Raw genomic sequence first — 18,335 nt, 5'->3', positions numbered from 1 at the left:
CTCTCAACCCATGAGCATTAAACCTTGTTATCCCAGAGCTGAGTTTATTGTACCTATCTGCACTATGGAGACTGTATTTATTAAAGACATATATTTGTTAATTGCTATTATGCTGTGGTGCCTTTTTAACACAATCAATTTGAGTAAATATACTTCCCATGAAAATCAAATTTTTGGTCATTCAACAGTGGTGATAATTACATCTTTGAAAAAAGTTATTGCACCTTCTGCGCAATAAATTTATTACGCCCAGTAATATTTAACCAAAATTAAAATCTTTGTACCCTCAAAAAGTTGATAACATCTAGCTCCCAACTTTGGGCGATGAAGCGTTAAGGTTACGGATGACCTCTTCTAACCTTTAGCTGTTAATGGGATGAATACTAAAGCTCATAAATGTCCATGATGTTAAATCACCCATTTTGTAGGTACCCATAAGTCAACAGCAGCTGAAAAGAGTATTGGCCAATGAAAGCGACAGAGGCTGTTCTTGATGGCGGGTGTTTTAGGCCTGACTGCCATTATGTATTTCTTACTTGACTTAACCAGACCCGGACATAATGAAGTGAAAGTAGAATGCGGACGCTGCCCTGTTATTTTTTCTTTAAGAAAACCGATTGGCCTTATTTAATTCGAATGAAAGCTGAGATTGGGTTATTGCTGAAGCATTTGATTTTCATTTCTGTTTGCTCTGTTTTGTATTGATAGAAATTGCTTAATCAATGAATAAAAAAGCCGTCAAATAATAACTAACCTGATACATACAAATCCGCTGGACAAAGAAACCTTGTGTACAGAGTTCTAATTAATGACAGTTAAATACGAAACCCAATACATGAAGACATTGGGCCAACAGTGTGGACATGATGATCATTCAATGTAATGACCTATCTACGAAATAATTGCACTTTTATAGATTTCATTGGCGCTTGTACAGACAAAAAACTCTTAAATTTGCGGAATCAGATGGTGCTGGGACTTCAGTAATACATTATTGTTACTACTTTGAAACATATCTATTTCAAATAAGGAGTGGGTGCAATGTCAAAAAGTTTTGTTCCAACCAAACACATTATTTTCTGGTACAATTGATACACCATCAAAAGTTATTTAATGACAAATGTTCAAGCATTGCTTCTATTTTTATTGTTTTATATGTGGTTGAATGGGGATGCGTTTATTACTTACTCAATTTTGTAAGCTTTTTGTAAATCATCTGTGTATTGGAGTGATAGAAATATTTGTTGATTAATCAGACACAATTGTGACTGATTAATAAATTTATCATGTCTTTGACAAGGTATGTGTATTTTAAGTCTTAAGTAGATAAGGTATTCTATGTAAATATGCAGTGCTATTTGTTTTCCATTTTAAATTTGAATATTTTTTTTCTTTAAGTTCAAACAACAACAAAACAACGTTATGAGATGTGCTCTAGGAAAAAGGGGCTTAATGCATGTCTAATCTGGGATAACAGTTTAGGCACATGCTTTAAGCCCCCTTTTCCCAGAGTGTGGCTTATTAAATAGTTAGAATGTTAGTACGAAACATTTAAAAAAATGTACAAGAACACGTTAATAATAACAATAAAAGTAAGCGAACAATTATTTACAAGTACAAAAGCATTACCAAATTATTGCATATAGTGAATTAGTTATGAATCAAATTAAATTGCAAATGCAAATAAAATGATATACTAATCAGTTGCATGTACCAGTTAATGTATCAATAATATATAATGTGGTTAAGAATAACGCTCTACATGTTTTTAATGATTGAAGAAAGTTTTGGTATTTACAAGAAATGTACAATTTTCATAAGCCAATATTTCTCATTGTCATTGTCATGTCATGGCACTATTCTTCATGATTATTTGACGGAACAATTAATTAGGCCATCACAACTGTTAATTTTTTCGAAAGTTGAACAAAGCTCTCATAATATGTAACAGTTAGTAAATTTGTCATGTTGAAGCCTTAGTAACCAAAGTGTGACAACTCTCGCTGACTGACCCACAACTGACCAAATTGGTCATTGGTCAGTATGCAGGAGTAGCCTCCCTTGACAGCAGACCCTGCTATGACAACAATTCACTTAGCCTGGCTTTGAATATTGGCCTTAATGCATGTGTGTAAGGTGTAGTCCCAGATTAGCATGTTCAGACTGCACAGGCTTATCTGGGACAACACTTGATGCTCATGATTAAGCCCAATTTTCCCAGATCATGTCCCCAATGGTCACAATGCTGAAGTTATCTTCCCGGTTGGCATACAGAAATTTCAGGCTTGCATTTTCAAGACCGTTATTTTTGATGTTTTTTTCAATGGTTTGAATTCGTTTGATTAAAGGAAGAGAGTGTCCAGTTGTGAATGGAATCTAAATGAACCAAATGTCTGTTTTCTGTAATTGAATCTAGAAGCTGTTTGTGAAATGAGAATTGTAAGTGTACTTTCAATACCACCAATAATACTAAGGAATTGGCTATTTTGACTTGACAGGGACATGCCCTATTCAATAGACAACTTTCTGAATTTGAACCCAAAGGACAATACTAGATGATGTCACTGTTGACTGCAAACTTCCAACTTGGAAAGAATTATGTATCCAAAGAGTGGAACGTAATTCAATTTAAGTTTACTGTGGCAATCCTATGCTAGATGTTCTCAGTGTTTCCGAGGGACATGCCTTGAGTTTTGATTGCAAACAAATTAAATTTTCACTAAATTAGGCTTTCACTTTTCTTCCTTTTTGCGGGAGGCAAATTGAAGAGTTTTCTCCTCAGTAGATCCCGAGACCAATTAAAGATTGTCTATCCATGTTGATTTAGAATTTTATGAGTTTTGAGAAACATTAGAATTGTGCCTGGAATATAAAATGCCTTCAACCTGCATCAGGGTAATTGTCTTGAAAGCCTAAATTTACACAAACTTACGGAAGCCTGACCCGGCATATTGGGAACTGCAAACAGTAAAATATATCGAGGCCTAATCAAATAGTTTTGTTTCATATCCCTACTCTAGAAAATTGTATTAAGTTTTGTGTATATTATCTTTCCTTAAGAAAAAGGATGATTTTTTGTGGCAGTCATTACATATAGAATATATCTTAATTGTTCAGAAGCGTAGGAATGAAATGTCCTCTCATAAGAATGGATTGCCCTCTCTTAGGAATGGTTTGATCTTTGATTGGAATGGTTTGTGCTTTCATATAAATGGATTGTCCTTTCATAGGAATGGATTGTCCTCTCATAGGAATGGATTGTCCTTTCATAGGAATGGATTGTCCTCTCATAGGAATGGATTGTCCTTTCATAGGAATGAATTGTCCTTACATAGGAATGGATTGTCCTTTCATAGGAATGGATTGTCCTTTCATAGGAATGGATTGTCCTTTCATAGGAATGGATTGTCCTTTCAAAGGAATGGATTATCCTTTCAAAGGAATGGATTGTCCTCATAGGAATGGATTGCCCTCTCAAAGGAATGAATTGTCCTTTCATAGGAATGGATTGCCCTTTAATAGGAATGAATTGTCCTCTCATAGGAATGGATTGTCCTTTCATAGGAATGGATTGTCCTCTCGTAGGAATGGATTGTCCTTTCATAGGAATGGATTGTCCTTTCATAGGAATGAATTGTCCTCTCATTGGAATGGATTGTCCTCTCATAAGTATGGATTGTCCTCTCATAAGAATGATTTGTCCTTTGATAGGAATGGATTGTCCTTTTATAGGAATGGATTGTGCTTTCATAAATAGGAACTTTCTTATGTTCATGATCAATGTCATAAATATGCATAATTCAGTTTTCTAATTTTCAATAAGATTTCTTAAGACATGTGTAATATAAAAAATGTGAATGTTCTATTTAGGTTATTTACAAAAGTTTGATACACAAAAACAATTCAAACTTAACCGTGTCTTTAATACAAAATTCAGCATTTGTAAGCCCAGGAGAACGTTGTATGTCTTCTGTCAAATGAATAAACTCTCATTAAAAACACACCACCAACGGTCATAACAGTTGACCTCTAGAGGGCTATACATTTTATTATTAAACCTTTTGAATCTTCCTCCTTAATAAAACATGTTTAGAACTTAATCTGTGTATATTTCAATTCGAATTTATCAATAATGGAGATTGGATTTGACCATTTCAAAAGGAGCGTGCAATGGTTTCCGTTGATTGAAACGCTATGAATAGAGTCGTTAGCCTATGCAATTACACCACAAGAGCACAAAAGCTCATGTGTTTAAAGTAACATGAATTATGTATTGAATTTTGCTTTCTGGACTGACACAAACTGTGGATCATAAAACAATATTCAAAAAGCACGGGGGAAGTGAGCGTAACAACTGTAAAAAGTAAAATAGCCAGTTTCAATTGTTAAGAATTTCAACAAAGCTTGATGGCTTTTGAACTACGTAATTATGCGGACAGTTGCGCCATAAGAAAGCTTGATAACAAAGCAGCCGTTAGATGGTTGGCTTTGCTGCGTGATGCCATTTAACAATGCCCATGGTGTTTGTTTACAATTTGATATCTCTTGCAGATGCTGGACTACAAAGTCATGGAAAAAAGTTCATTAGGGCATTTTAATGTTGAATTAGGTGTCAACTATTTTAGCCACTTGATTATTAGATTTTATAACAACAGTTTCCGATTATACTCTTCAAAGGTTCTCCAGTTTCCCTTTTGTCCATTATTATCCAATCAGATGCAATTTATTCTTCAACCCTTAATTGCTGCCCCCACGTGTCCAACAAAATTTGAATTTTATTTCAACTTGAAACTGACTGGAAGATACGTAATTTCGATAAAAGTGAAGAGGATGTTACTAAACCACCAGCTGTCTCCCTGTGACAGTTGCTGAATAAATTTCACAACAAATAAATGATACAATCCCACTCACTTAGGACATTTGTTATGGACATAGGCTAGAATTAAATGACATCGCAAAGCGAGATCTCACTGTGATGTAACTGGGCTGATACAAAACAGGGTTTGAGGCATTGGGCCTAGGGAATTAAAAAGATGTCAGATGTGAAATAGTACGCTATTGTCACTCTGGACAAAGCTCACGGGATCAGCTGAAGTGTTAAAGCGAAAGTCTGATGGGGAATGGGTTGGGATATGGTCCTACAAATGTTCCTATCGCTCAATCTATGAGTGACGCAACTGAATGGATCTCCAAATACTAACAAAGACTGATGACTGAGTGAACGCCTTGCTAGATATTCCTGGGAGATCTGGAGGGTTGAGAATGTATCAAGGTTTAAGTGTCAAAGTGTTGTACCTGCCTCAGATTTCTATATAAGTTACAACAGTTTTGTGCTCAGCCCTCAGTATCTGAAATCATATAAATGATTTCAGCTTAAATTTGAGATAAAATTTACTACAAACCCTTCTTTAGAGAAACCACTTTTCAACATCAACAATTGGTTTCATTTTAAACACCATTTTAAACTTTCTACATAAACAAGAAGTTAGTCATTGCCCTTTTGCACCTTTAAAGTCACAGGGTGTCAACGCAGTATTGGGTGGTTTGAAATTGAATAATTTAAACAGTTTATAATCACCATAGGACCTCAGGTGTCAAAGCAGGGCAAACTAGTTGAAAAGAGATAGACAATATCTGATCAGTTGGAAGATTTCAATTGCTAAAGGAAACTTTGTATATAGAAATATAGTAAAATGTGTAAATTAGATATATATTTAGGTTACACTTTACTCTAATTGACTTACGATCACCTAGCACTAAATGTGTGAACTTTTGTTCCAGACTAGAAAAAATAATTGATCAGTTAAACCTTCTTATCATAAGTATGTTCAAATAGGGTCAATGGCAGCATTCTGTAGAAAACTGTTACATTATTACCGTAAGTGTTGGACATTTAAAATCACCATACACAACCTGCACCTGCGGTCATTACTAAACATCTTTCAATTTTTGAAGGAACATAGATGATATGCAGCAACATCTGTGATTGATTAACTTCAGTAATTTTATACATATCATTGCTATCTTAAAATGTCCTTCATTTCAAAACATAATATTCCTAAGAATCTATTTTAACATTAAATTTGAATGTTAGATCTTTGAGAATACAATACATTACCAAGCCTGGCGTAGTATATTACTCATGATACTTTGCTGTTTTCACATTTTATCCTGCTTCATAGGCATTGGTTACCTTTCATAATTGTTCCAGATAGATTAAAATGTAATTGCTAATTAATTACTTAATTAAGTAATAATGTACTTAAACGCGCTTAGAGAAACATGCCAGATACTTTGTATCTCTTCTTATACTTCACTAAAATTTTCTTGGACCACAATGATTCCCTGTTGGTCGCCTCTTGTACTCATTTACATCAAGTAGTAGCAAGGTGACCTCTCCTTACGTTCTGCAGTTTTTGTACATTAGCGTCACTTTAAACATCCGGACACTTTTCTGATATATATGGTTATTTGTCCTTAAGTGACAAGTGTCCTTGTGACATCAGCGCAGGCAAGTGGTGCAAACAGATTTATTTCCTCCTTGCGCTCGGACCAGACACTTTGTTAGCTGATATCATTTATGAGAACTTAATCATACAAATTTGTAGCAATAATATATTATTCAAACTTAATACCATGAAAAATTGTATTATGTTATCATACAACTATGAAAATTTCATAAGGTAGTTTTACTTGGTGTTGTTGTAATGTATTGATTGATATCTTAGGATCAGTTCCAAATGTTTTGTCCTGCAAAGAAGGAGATGTCCAGCATCCCACTCGCCATTATGTGCGTCACAACATTATGTGAGGGTTGATCTGTAAACTTTAGGCTTTTATGGAACTATTTATTTTTTTGCCCCCGAAGGTGGGCATATGGTGATTGCACCGTCCGTCTGTCCGTTACACTTTTGCGTTTAGGTTTTGAAAAATGCTCATAACTTCTATGTCGCTTCAGATGTAACCTTCATATTTGGTAATCGTGTGTATATGGACAAGGCCTTTCCATGTGCACACAAATTTTGACCCCTTTGACCTTGAACTTAGGGTCCGCGTTTAGGTTTTGAAATCTGCGTTTAGGTTTCGAAAAAGCGTTTTTCAGGGGGCATATGCCTTCCGATGGAGACAGCTCTTGTTAAGAAGTATCTTCTAAACGAAAACCCAGTTTAGGGGGAAAGTGTTGTCAATGATAAGCCTGTGTGGACTGCGCTCTAATCCAGATTTTGCTACAACTTGCATAGCTTGAAACCCATTATATGATCGTACAGTAGGGAATTCTGGCTATGGTTGCATATTCACCAACCAAATGAGATTTTAGTCAAAAATAAGAAGTATTATTTAATCTGTGTGGTTTTTAAAGAAAAATACAGTTCTATATTACATGGTATTTAGCTCCTCTAATGACAAATTTATTTATTTAGAAAACATTATTTATGACATAAGCAACATTAAATGCTTGTATAATTTATTTTGAACAAAATCTATTTATGCTGTTAGCAATATTAATTGACTGTATATAATCCAATGCTTAACATATTTTTCTTGGTTTCAAAGCGTATTCTTTTTTGCTAAGTCTAAAACTCAATTTGAATACAGGCTATGCTATTTTTAGCTGAATAAATTAAAGCTTTAAGGGTTTTTTTGGCACTAAAGAAGCTTTAAATTGAATTAGTAAAGGTAACATTTGTGTTCCAGACATGCCCTTAGGCTGTGACCAAATATATGGGTCAAGGGGTCATTCGTGTCTGTAGCACATGTACTTTCTTCTCATTTATAATCTATAAAAGTTGTGAGTAGCATGTTATAATACGTCTCAATAAATCTTTTAAATATTTCCCCACAATCGGACATGATGGATATTTGAAGTATATTTAGCGTAATTAAACTTTCATAACAGAGGACCATGGCGACCATAAAATGACACGAACAGAGTACAGCCCGTTTGAGAAGTTACGTAATTAGAAAAACCAACCAATGGAAAGACGTCAACAACGTCTGCAATGTCCCTACGCTGGCCTCTGGTACAAGATTGATGTAAATGGGAGAGGTCCTGGTCAGACAGTACAACACTTTTGCATTAATTTTATTACTGATATGCAAATTTATTTCAATTAATCATCATAAACTGATGTCAGGATAGTTTGTAATTACTGCGTTGTCTATTGTCCGCAGTGTTGAGTAATGTTTATAAGGCATGTTAATTTGTCGCCAGTGTCAAATATTAAAATGTTTATGAAATCTAGATCCTGCTGTTTATAGCTGCATCACATTAATAACTGCAAAGGTTTGTGTGCATTGGTCATGCTTCTATGGTGGGTAACCTGCATGTTTGATCCTTCATTTGGTGGTTCTGTAAAGGTTCTAGTGTCCATCGGTCATAATTTCACCTGCATGTTATAGTGGATTGTAGCAAAATTTGGCAGTCATAACTGTACCTCATAGCCTGTTTTTTTATGCTCCCTGTCAGTGCACAATTTTTGTCCGGGCTATTTCTCAGTAGTTAATGACCGGAATTCAATTAAACTTCACTACCAAGAGGAGATGTGCATATTATCAGCCGGTTCTGGTTTTTCACAGAGTTATGGCCCTTTGAAATTTTGTGTGAACTGTACATATAGTGCAATTCTTGTCCCCCCAACTACTAAACGTTTCCTTTTATCTGAATATATAGTGCAATATTGTAAAAAAAAAAACTTTGGGGAGCATCACCCGTCTCCGAAGGTTTCTTGTTTTTTAAATTGTCACTGACAGTGACTGAGTGGTTCATTTACATGTAACATGTGCATTAAAGGGCGTTGGTATCATAGGTGGATGGATAGGGGCAGAAGTGGCATACACATCCATTCTTTCTGAGATCTCTTTTTTTCAAACTTCCCAATAAATAGGCCCTATTTGGAACTCAACTTATAACTTGGTGCAAACAATGTCTTACTAATAAGTATGTGTCCAGGTATGATTTTGGTGACATTGAGAGAAAACTTGTGTGGCAGACTGGATTGATCAGTCGAGAGACCAATCACCCTGACAGCTAGGTGTCCCCGGTTGGAGTCCCAGACTGGATGCACAATTTTCTCGCCCAGTTTATTTTGTCCCCCGACATAGGACCATGATGTTACATGGGTATACCTTAAGAGTACCCTTGAATAACAACTATTACTATATTACTAATACATGTATTGTGTTTAAAGGAATAATGAACGAATATTTAATTTTTTAAAGCTATTTTCTTGCAATGCCTAGTATTCTGGGTTGAGTGTTTTAGTAAGGTTCTCATTTACTGACCCTTTGCAGAATGGTGCTGCATTAAACATGTGTCTTTTGGGAACTATTAATGCTAAGCCAACAAACCTCAACAATTAATTGCTTGTTAATAAAAAGGCAATTATTCTGAATGTGCTTTTTTTAGATGACAATTTTTATCTTAATGTTCTATGTATTGTGACCTCCAGTCATTCAATGTTTCGTGCGCAAAAATTGTTGTCCCAGATCAACTGTGCAATTCACACAGGATAATACGGGACAACACTTTCCATTTTTGTTTAGAAGAGAACTCCTTGAAATGGAAAAATTTCATTAAAGCCAAAAGTAGCGGATTAGCCTGTGCAAATTAATAGCAGTTAACATACATGCATTAAGCCCAGTTTTCCTAGAACAAGGCTTGTATCTTAATTTTCATGTCAACTTTAGGGTTGCTTTATATTAAATGCAACAAAAAACTTACTAAAAGGTTGTGCAAGCTGAGAATATATTACATTTAATAAAAAATTAACAAACCATAACAATAGTACATACAAAGCACTTATCATGCCTATACAACATTACTGATCTTTAACAGTCACTATGACATGTTGCGCAATATTATAAATGGAGAGTACTGTGCCTGTGAAATATTTGTGTCTTGTTCTGTGAAAACTGGGCTTAATTCATGTGCGTAAAGTGTCGTCCCAGATTAGCCTGTGCAGTCCCCACAGGCTAATCAGGGATGACACTTTCCGCTTTTATGGTATCTTTAGTTTCTAGGAAGTCCCTCCTTACCAAAAATCAAATTTAGGCGGAAAGTGTCGTCCCTGATTAGCCTGTGTGGACTGCACAGGCTAATCTGGGATGACACTTTACGCACATGCATTAAGCCCAGTTTTCTCAGAACAAGGCTCATTTATAAGCACTTGTCTTGAGTTCACAGAGCAATATCCACTTTCATGTGATAAACCTTTGTTTTCCTGGCAGTGTGTGTTTTAACAGCACACAGGTGTCGCTATAACAATGTTAACCTACATTCATGTACATCTAGTCAAGGTCAAGATGTGCACGGCAAGCGAGCCATTGGACAATAATGAGGCTCCTCATGGGTAAAATATACTGAACTTTAATCAATACAGTTTTACCAAAATCACGAAAAAATAAACTTCTATTTTAATTAGCTGTTCACTTAGAACTTGCCTAAATAAATAACGCCTGATTTTGTAATAATTTGGCCTCGACAACAAAATGTTTTTAACACAGCTTAAACCTTTAAACCATTGACCAGGATTGAAACACTTTTGAAGGCCCATTGTTGTTGGGTCCAGTGTGTGCCCTGAATATTGGCTATATTTAGATATTGGCTAATGTCTACCCTGCACATTTTGACAGGTTATCTAAAGTAGCTTCAATATTTTCAAACAAGCCACTGCACTCTCTCAGTGAAATGTAAATAAGCTGATTTATCAGGAAGAGTAAATCGCTGGCCATTAGACCGGCTATTTTATGACTCTTGTTGCATTTTTTAGCAGAGACAAACATGTTATTAATTTTTGATAAATATAATATAATTTATCAATTTTAAAATTAATAATTGATTTAACAGACAGTGAGCTATGCTGTCTGTTTAAGCTAACGTTAGAAAAGTAGTCAGTTTTTGGTGAGTTTTAAAAATGTATAACGTATTTAAAACAAAAAATATACTATTTTAAATGCTGACCCAGTTTATACAGACAGTAGAATGTAATGGTTTTGACTATGATGTAGTATGCATTTCACGTCTCACTGATTTAGCGACTCAGACACTGGTTAGGTAAAACACTTTCAAATGATGCGTGAATGGTTAACACAGCGCATGTACATGAGGTAAATGGCGGTAGAGTATATAGTTGCGGTTAACACTTATTGATTGAGGTAATATTACGATGACCTAGCAATTGTATAAATTATTATGTGGACATTGAGGCTCGCCAGAGGGCAATCTCATACATGACTGGTGAAGGGGAAACTCAAATAATAAAGAAAATTTATTGCTTTCATTATGCAGCAGTGTAGGTGATTTCTTTTAACTTGAGGTAATTTAAAACTAGGCTTTATCAGTAAATAATTTAATATGATGCACTGTTTTGATGTTTAAACAAATTGCTATGAAAAATGAACAAAACATGACTTTTTTTTTGGGGCGTATGAATACGGCCAAAAGGATCCTGCGTGCATATACAGATGTATTGATATTCCTGCCATATTTTTTTGTAATATAATGTTGACTTATTCAGAGCTTTTAGACACAACTGCTCATGATAAAAAAATTAAGTAATCAATGTGGAACAATTTTTAATATTTGACCTTTCATTATGGCCTTACCTGTGATATCAGGGGAAATGTTAAAGAAACAAAACAAATTGCCATGTAGTAAATTAACCAGTTTCCTTAGCCATTCTGAAACATTTTAGTCATCAAACTGCAGAACAGGGAAAGTACTATTAACCCAATAGTTTAAGTTTTTCTCATAAAACTGAAAACCTTTAGCCAAACCAATAAGTTTCTGTTGCTCACAGTCGTTTGATTCTAATGGTAAGTCACATTTTGTGTGTGCCAAAATAAAGATTGTGTTGACCGATGTGAAAACAACAACAACAAAAAGTCAAATTATTCTGCCCCTTCCCCCAAAATAAAGTTATGTACAAATGACTGAATAGATAGCCTTCAATTTCTTATATATGATTAAGATTATAACAATCAAATAATGTTTGATATGCCATAATTCCAGAGTCTTGTATTATTTCTTGATGCATTGCAATTAATGGGCATAGGCATTTATAGGGACGTTTTCACAGATTATCGAAATGAAATTGTCCGACTTTTTGTCAAAGATTCAAAACAAATAAGAATACTATAAACCCGGGAGTGAAAAACTGCTTATGACATTCACTCATTCTGAAAATACCGTTGTGTTTATGAATTAGCATCATTTGGAATTAATAAATTCGTAAAGCGTTAGAAATGTAAAACGATTGACTTATATGGAATGATTCTGTTGCTATCTTTAAGTTTTCCTGCAAAGTTGGATAACTTATATCAAATATGAAATGACTGTACATATATAAACGTCTGGATGGCATAGTGATCAATGTAATAGCCTTTTAATCAAAAGGACACTTGTTTGGGACAAACTTTTTTCATTCTTCTATGCTATTGTTGTCATTTTAATGGAGCTCTTACATTCAGTGGTTAAAATCTAGCAATTTTAAGCATTTACTGCATGATACACTGTCAAAAATGCTGTAATCAATGAATAAGAACCTTTTAATATTTCAAAGAAAAACACAGAAGGAAAGGGAAAATGGCTGTATGCAACCTGAGCGTAAAACATGACAGTGTGCGAGTAACTCTTTGTCTGTTCAGGTTTTATGCTGTTTCCTGCTCATCAGTATCTAAGGGTTGCGAATTAAGCCTTAAAATCTTGAATCTAGTAAAAAAAAAAGTTTATTTAATTTAACTTGATTTTTGAAGGGACTGCAAATGTGTCAAAGTGCGTATCTGAGTGGTAAAAGGTTTGAAGGTTGATCCTGCTTAACTCTTTCAGTGCTGGAACCGAATTTTGAAGGCCTTTGCAAACAGTTTGGATCCAGATGAGACGCCACAGAACGTGGCGTCTCATCAGGATCCAAACTGTTTGCTATTCGGATAGTATTCTTTGAAAAAAATCGAAGAAAATGCTAATTTTAGAAATTCAGCAGACGACATTTTAGCATTCCCAGCATGCAAAGGGTTAAAGAGTTTGTCACCTGGGTCTTGTGGGTGGGAATTTCATGGGTCAGCAGTTGTGGTCAGTTTGGGTCACACAGAGTCTGGACATTGAAACCATGGAAACCATGCCTGACATTGAAACAAGTGATTTAGCATGAAAAGGCATTATCCTTGGCAGTTATTTTAATTTCATGAAATCATACATCCTTTCACTTTTGATAAAGTGATATTTATTAATTTCTGTTGAGTGGTCAGCAAGAATATTCATGAGGGAAACTAAACGGTGCTGACCTCTTTGTTTGTTGGAGAAATCTAATTAATTCTTAAACAATTGTACTGGAAGTTAAATATTTTAATTTATTGAAAGCTGAGACCCTGAAAAAGGGTCAATCGAATTTGAAAGCCGTTAAAAAAATTAATTATCTTGCTAGTACCGAAATGATTACATGCTGTCCACTTTAACTGTGTGTCGATTGGTCATTCTCATTGGTTGGGAGAAAGGGTGATCTTGTTTGCCCAGAAGACATTTTGTCAGGTCATTATTATCCCCTGTCTGTAATGATGGTGGGGTGGATCACTCTATTAAGGCTATTTGTCCCGACGGATTGTTACGATGTATGACACAAAGGCCCAGTACTGATATCCAAAGCCTGCGAGGGGGGAGGGCTTGCAGATATCTGACTACACCTTTGGGGCTGTGGTTAGGTTTGGCCTAACTTCCTAATACTCCTATATTAAACGCTTGAAGAAACAACAATGTGAATCCTACTTTTTTCTATATTTTGTTGTGTCTTAGTCTTACTGTTTGAAAATTGGTTCCTTCCTGCATCATATAATAGTTTCATTTTGTGTTTATTGGTTTATATTAATGCAATGAAAAAAGTACATTTCCAATAAGAAATATGTAGAAATGCAAATCCAGAAGTCTTTCTCATTTCCTTATGAAAATAAAACTACATTTGTTACAATTGTTTCTGCGCACATAAGGTTTGAATTAAAAATTCCCTTGCATATAATCAGTAAGGTATGACCTGGTGACTGCTGTTGGAAACCCCCACCCCTGAGCAGTCTGCTAAACCCTCAAGTAGCACTTGGCATTTACCACAACTGTTTCCTTAATCTTATGATCAATCTTCAAAATAAAGCATTATTTCAAAGATTTTCCTTCATGAATTGTTTTTGGGCCACAAGTTTTAAGTTGTTTAAATACATTGAAAAAAGCAGCTTGTCTGACAAACTTGTCCTTGATCCAAACAAAGTAGTGAATTTGATGGTAAGATGGCACTTAGCAAGTGTCACCAACCAGGAAAATGTTGTGCAGCTTGTTGATGTAATTAAATATCAATTATGAAATGTTGAATCAAGCACTTGTAGTGATGAGGCCATTGTCAACAAAGAGGCTACCTCTTATGGTAGCATCACTCAGGAAACTGGCTGTTGAGCCAATGTGGATAGCGTAATATCTACCTTATATCTCTGTCATCATTGAGTGTACAAAATAAGGCAGGAATTCCCAAAAATATTTGAGCCCCGCGCTGGAAAACCAGACTTAATGCATGTGCGTTAAGTCTCAAATTATTAATAAATTAATCTTTCTCTGGCAAAACTTGGCTTAATGCGTATGCGTAAAGTTTTATCCCAGATTAGCCTGTGCAGTCTGCTAATTAGGGATTACTCATAACGCTTTTATGGAATTTTCCATTTAAAGGAAGTCCCTTCTTAGTGAATATCCAGTTTAGGCGGAAAGTGTTGCTCCTGTCACTTTACCCACATGCATTGAACCATGTTTTCCCAGCGGGATCAGTCTCATTTATATTTTATTTTGTCTATTATAGCAAGACTACTCCCTTTATTCATCCATTATTGTTTGATGAAATAGTTTTCAAAAATATACAAATAAGCTTGGTGTAATTAATTTAATAGGCAATACTTACTTCTGTCCATATTTCTTTTCTGGTACTAGTACTGTAATGTAAAATGTTTTATTAGTCTACATTCAATGATACATATCAACTTTACCATATACCAGGGAAATTTTAATGATGTGTGCAATTATATCCAGCCCTAATGCAAAATTAATTTTGCCAAAAGGAAAATCACCAAGTTTTATTTTATAGGAAATGTCATACACTCTCAAACAATAATTTTGATTTTTAATGACCGCTGGCAAGTTTTTTTTACTGGACAGTGGCTTGACAAGGCCTGGGAACAGTGGACCAAGGGGTCATGAGAGGTCAAGGGGTCAGGTAAATTGGTCCTTAACAGGCTCATTGTCATGGTAAGTTCTTCGGCCACCTGACCAACCGGCCATTCATGAGTGGTCAGCTTAATGCATATTTATTAAAACCAAGGTGATTTGATCTAGATGATTGGGGTGCACATTTTCATGATGTGTCAATTAAGGGCAGGGTGGAAAGTGACACGAGGGGGCCGCAGTAAGTTCCATTTGCCAGTCTTTCCCTCTAAAATAGATTAATGTGCCCGAATGAAAGAAAAAAATTCATCTCAAAGTATAGAAAGGTCATTTGCAGAAACTATGCATTAGATTTCTTTCCAAATGTGGTCATGAACCAAAGCTGGTATAAACCGATATCGTCGTTCAATATGTACGATTTCATAGTTTCAATATTTTCTTGAATAAAAAAATTGGATCTGTTGCTTTGATGGCTAAGATTTTTTGTTCATTAGTGATGATGATAATAGAGTGACTTGACAATTGATGAAGACTTGAATGAAATATAAAAAAGTTGGTCAAGATTGGAAAATAAGAATTTATGCTGTGTTTTCTGGATTTGGCATAAAGGAAATATCTCCCATACTTTTTCTTCATTTTGAGTTTTGTTATAATAGATAACTCCGCCATTAATCAGCTAGGCTGGAGTCCAAGCTAGAGAGTGAATAAATCTTCATGACATTAATTGTAAAACTTGGAATAAGGATGGAAGGTAATATTGGTTGGGGTTGAATTACGCTATAATCAGCTGCCTGTATGTACTTTCAATTTCACGGATTGAACAGTGGTGAATTTGGGTATTGACAACTTCAGTGAAAACAGTCACTGTCATCATTCAGTGAGCCGTAATTATTACATGTCGAGCCAGTTTTGACATTCCAACAGGAGAATTTCGATTTTTATGAAGAAATTATTTTTACAGTAAATAGGATGTGAGCTGTAACTGCTAATTAGGGCCAGCCTCTATTGGTTTCCGTGACTGAGGACAACTAGGGGGACGTGTAGATACTGTATGCTTACATAACAAAAATACGCCCATTTCGTCTTGAAAGCCGTTTTGTCTGATCCACTGGCATCTTTGACTGGAAGGCCTAATTTTAATTTAATTATTATTCCAAATAATTTAATCATGGTACTATAATTATCCTTAAATGAGTTGAAGGTTTAATTCATGAAAGCATAACTTAGAGACATATGGATTGGGAAACGATTGGTATTATGGAAGACAGTGGGATCTGAAATGGAAGCTTCTTAAAGACTCGGATGATTTGAGCCAAATAACTGGGCTTAGCGAGGAATAGAAGTTGCTTTGAACAATCCACAGTTGCTTTATTTTTAAAGACGACAATTTTAGAGAACAGAACTATTGATCTAGTATTTTATTCAGTGGAATTAGAGTATTAAATTTTCGAAGACCTCACTTTCTCTTGTTAAAGAAGCGCTGAGTTAAATGAAGTGTGTGCAAATTTTGTGGTGTTTTTGCCACTGCTTTTTTCTGATAAAAGTTTGCAGATGTAGTTTTAGTGCTTGAAACTAGACATGAGAGGAGTTGTTAAGTTTGCCATGTAAAAAATCAGGCTGTTGATCTGATGATCTGGTGGGTGACAAGGAGAGCATTATGGGAAGGGATGAAAAACTGTTGTGAAAAATGTGTGAAAATATTTTTGAAGGTTGTAATGTGTCCATATGCAGTGATTTTTCAGGACTGGAAAATCTTTCTCAAAGTAAGAAATTACATATTATATTTGTTTTTTCTTTAATATTATGCATATTTTGTGAAGTGCCAGTCATATTTTCTTTGTATATACTGGTCATGTACGTAATTCCGGCCACTTTTCGGACTATTTAAGAAAAATCATTAGTGTTAGGCAACTGGTTGAAACTAAACTTCACATATATAATCCTGGGTTCAAAACTCACCTAGCATGAAAATTTAAATAGAATTAGATCGGTGGATTTTACTTAATGAACAGAAAATGATGACATGTAAACTATCCATTTTCATAGGTTAAATGTACCTAGAAAATCGGCCACTTTTCAGTTTGACCTGCAGATAAAATTACAAAGCAATATCTTTTGACAAATGTCCTCAATTTCAGATTATTAATCAATGTTTATACTATTACAATTTTTGACTTGAAATTTAAAATAAATGCGAAATTTTTATACCAGTAACTCCCCCTACCTATTTTAATAAATATAAACAATGGGAAACTGCTAATACATTAAAAAATATTTCTTTATAATGTGTTTAATAATTTTTTTCAAACATAGCTAAACAAGTAAACACATTTTGTTTGAAAAGTTGACTTCAGTGTTGATTATTAGTAAACGCTTATATATAATATTAAAACATGTAATCTAGTAATATTCTTATAAAGGGAGGTAATTCATATATTAAAAAAATATATTTAGGTTCTGACTTTTATGTTTTGAATATAATTTTTTGTACAATTAATTGGTAAAACTTTAATTTAAGTTAATTAGATAAAATAAAAATAATTTTATCAAATATATTTGTTTCTTATATGAATATAATTGTTGCAACTAATGATGACATCACTTTCCCCACGAGCCAAATATTTCCTGCTATATTTGTGACATTTTAACACAAAAGTTTACAGTGATGTGGTTCTAACATTTGCAAAATATTGAGAGTAGGGATAGTTTTCATGTTGATTTTTTCTAAATAAAAACAAAATATGTGCGTTAAGATCATGAAAATGATTGTACATAGGTGGCCGATTTTTTACGTACAGGCCGGAATTACGTACATGACCAGTAATTTTCATTTGTGGAATCAGTATAGAAACTATTAATTTGAGAACTATTTATCTAAGTTATCCTTTCACAAGCTGTTAGACATGTTTGCTGCATGTTTTCTGGATTGTGAACATTTTACAGCAGAAGACATCCTCCCCAAACTCTGTGTTCCTCCCAGAATGCATCTTTTGACCAATAGGAAGTGACTCACATAGACCTGTCTGTCTGCTGTGGTTCAGTTTACAGCTAGCTAAATTATGTGGTTAGAGTCCATATGTTATGACAATTTAGAGACACTTTAACCTTTATGTCCAACTTAACACTTGTTCAATAAAATATTTGTTTAAAA

General features: G+C 34.6%; 1 protein-coding gene across 3 annotated transcripts in view; it reads left to right on the top strand.

Annotated features, from left to right (window-relative positions):
• Positions 1-18,335, top strand: part of LOC127873698 (B-cell lymphoma/leukemia 11A-like) — a 102,231-nt gene that overhangs the window by 21,113 nt on the left and 62,783 nt on the right. For 2 of the 3 annotated variants that reach the window (XR_008046334.1, XM_052417640.1), the window contains exon 1: positions 16,803-16,947. The exons of the other annotated variant lie outside the window; for it this stretch is intronic. Coding sequence is in view for 1 of the 2 variants with exons in the window: in XM_052417640.1 (XP_052273600.1) it covers positions 16,872-16,947 (76 nt within the window). In the remaining variant the exon portion in view is untranslated. Of the gene's footprint in view, positions 1-16,802; positions 16,948-18,335 lie in introns of those variants that run through there. 3 annotated transcript variants of the gene reach the window in all.

This window comes from Dreissena polymorpha, chromosome 3 (assembly GCF_020536995.1).
Source record: "Dreissena polymorpha isolate Duluth1 chromosome 3, UMN_Dpol_1.0, whole genome shotgun sequence".
In the NCBI taxonomy this organism is placed as follows: Eukaryota; Metazoa; Mollusca; class Bivalvia; order Myida; family Dreissenidae; genus Dreissena; species Dreissena polymorpha.
Note: the sequence above shows the minus strand (reverse complement) of the source record. Positions and strands in the feature narration are given on the sequence as shown.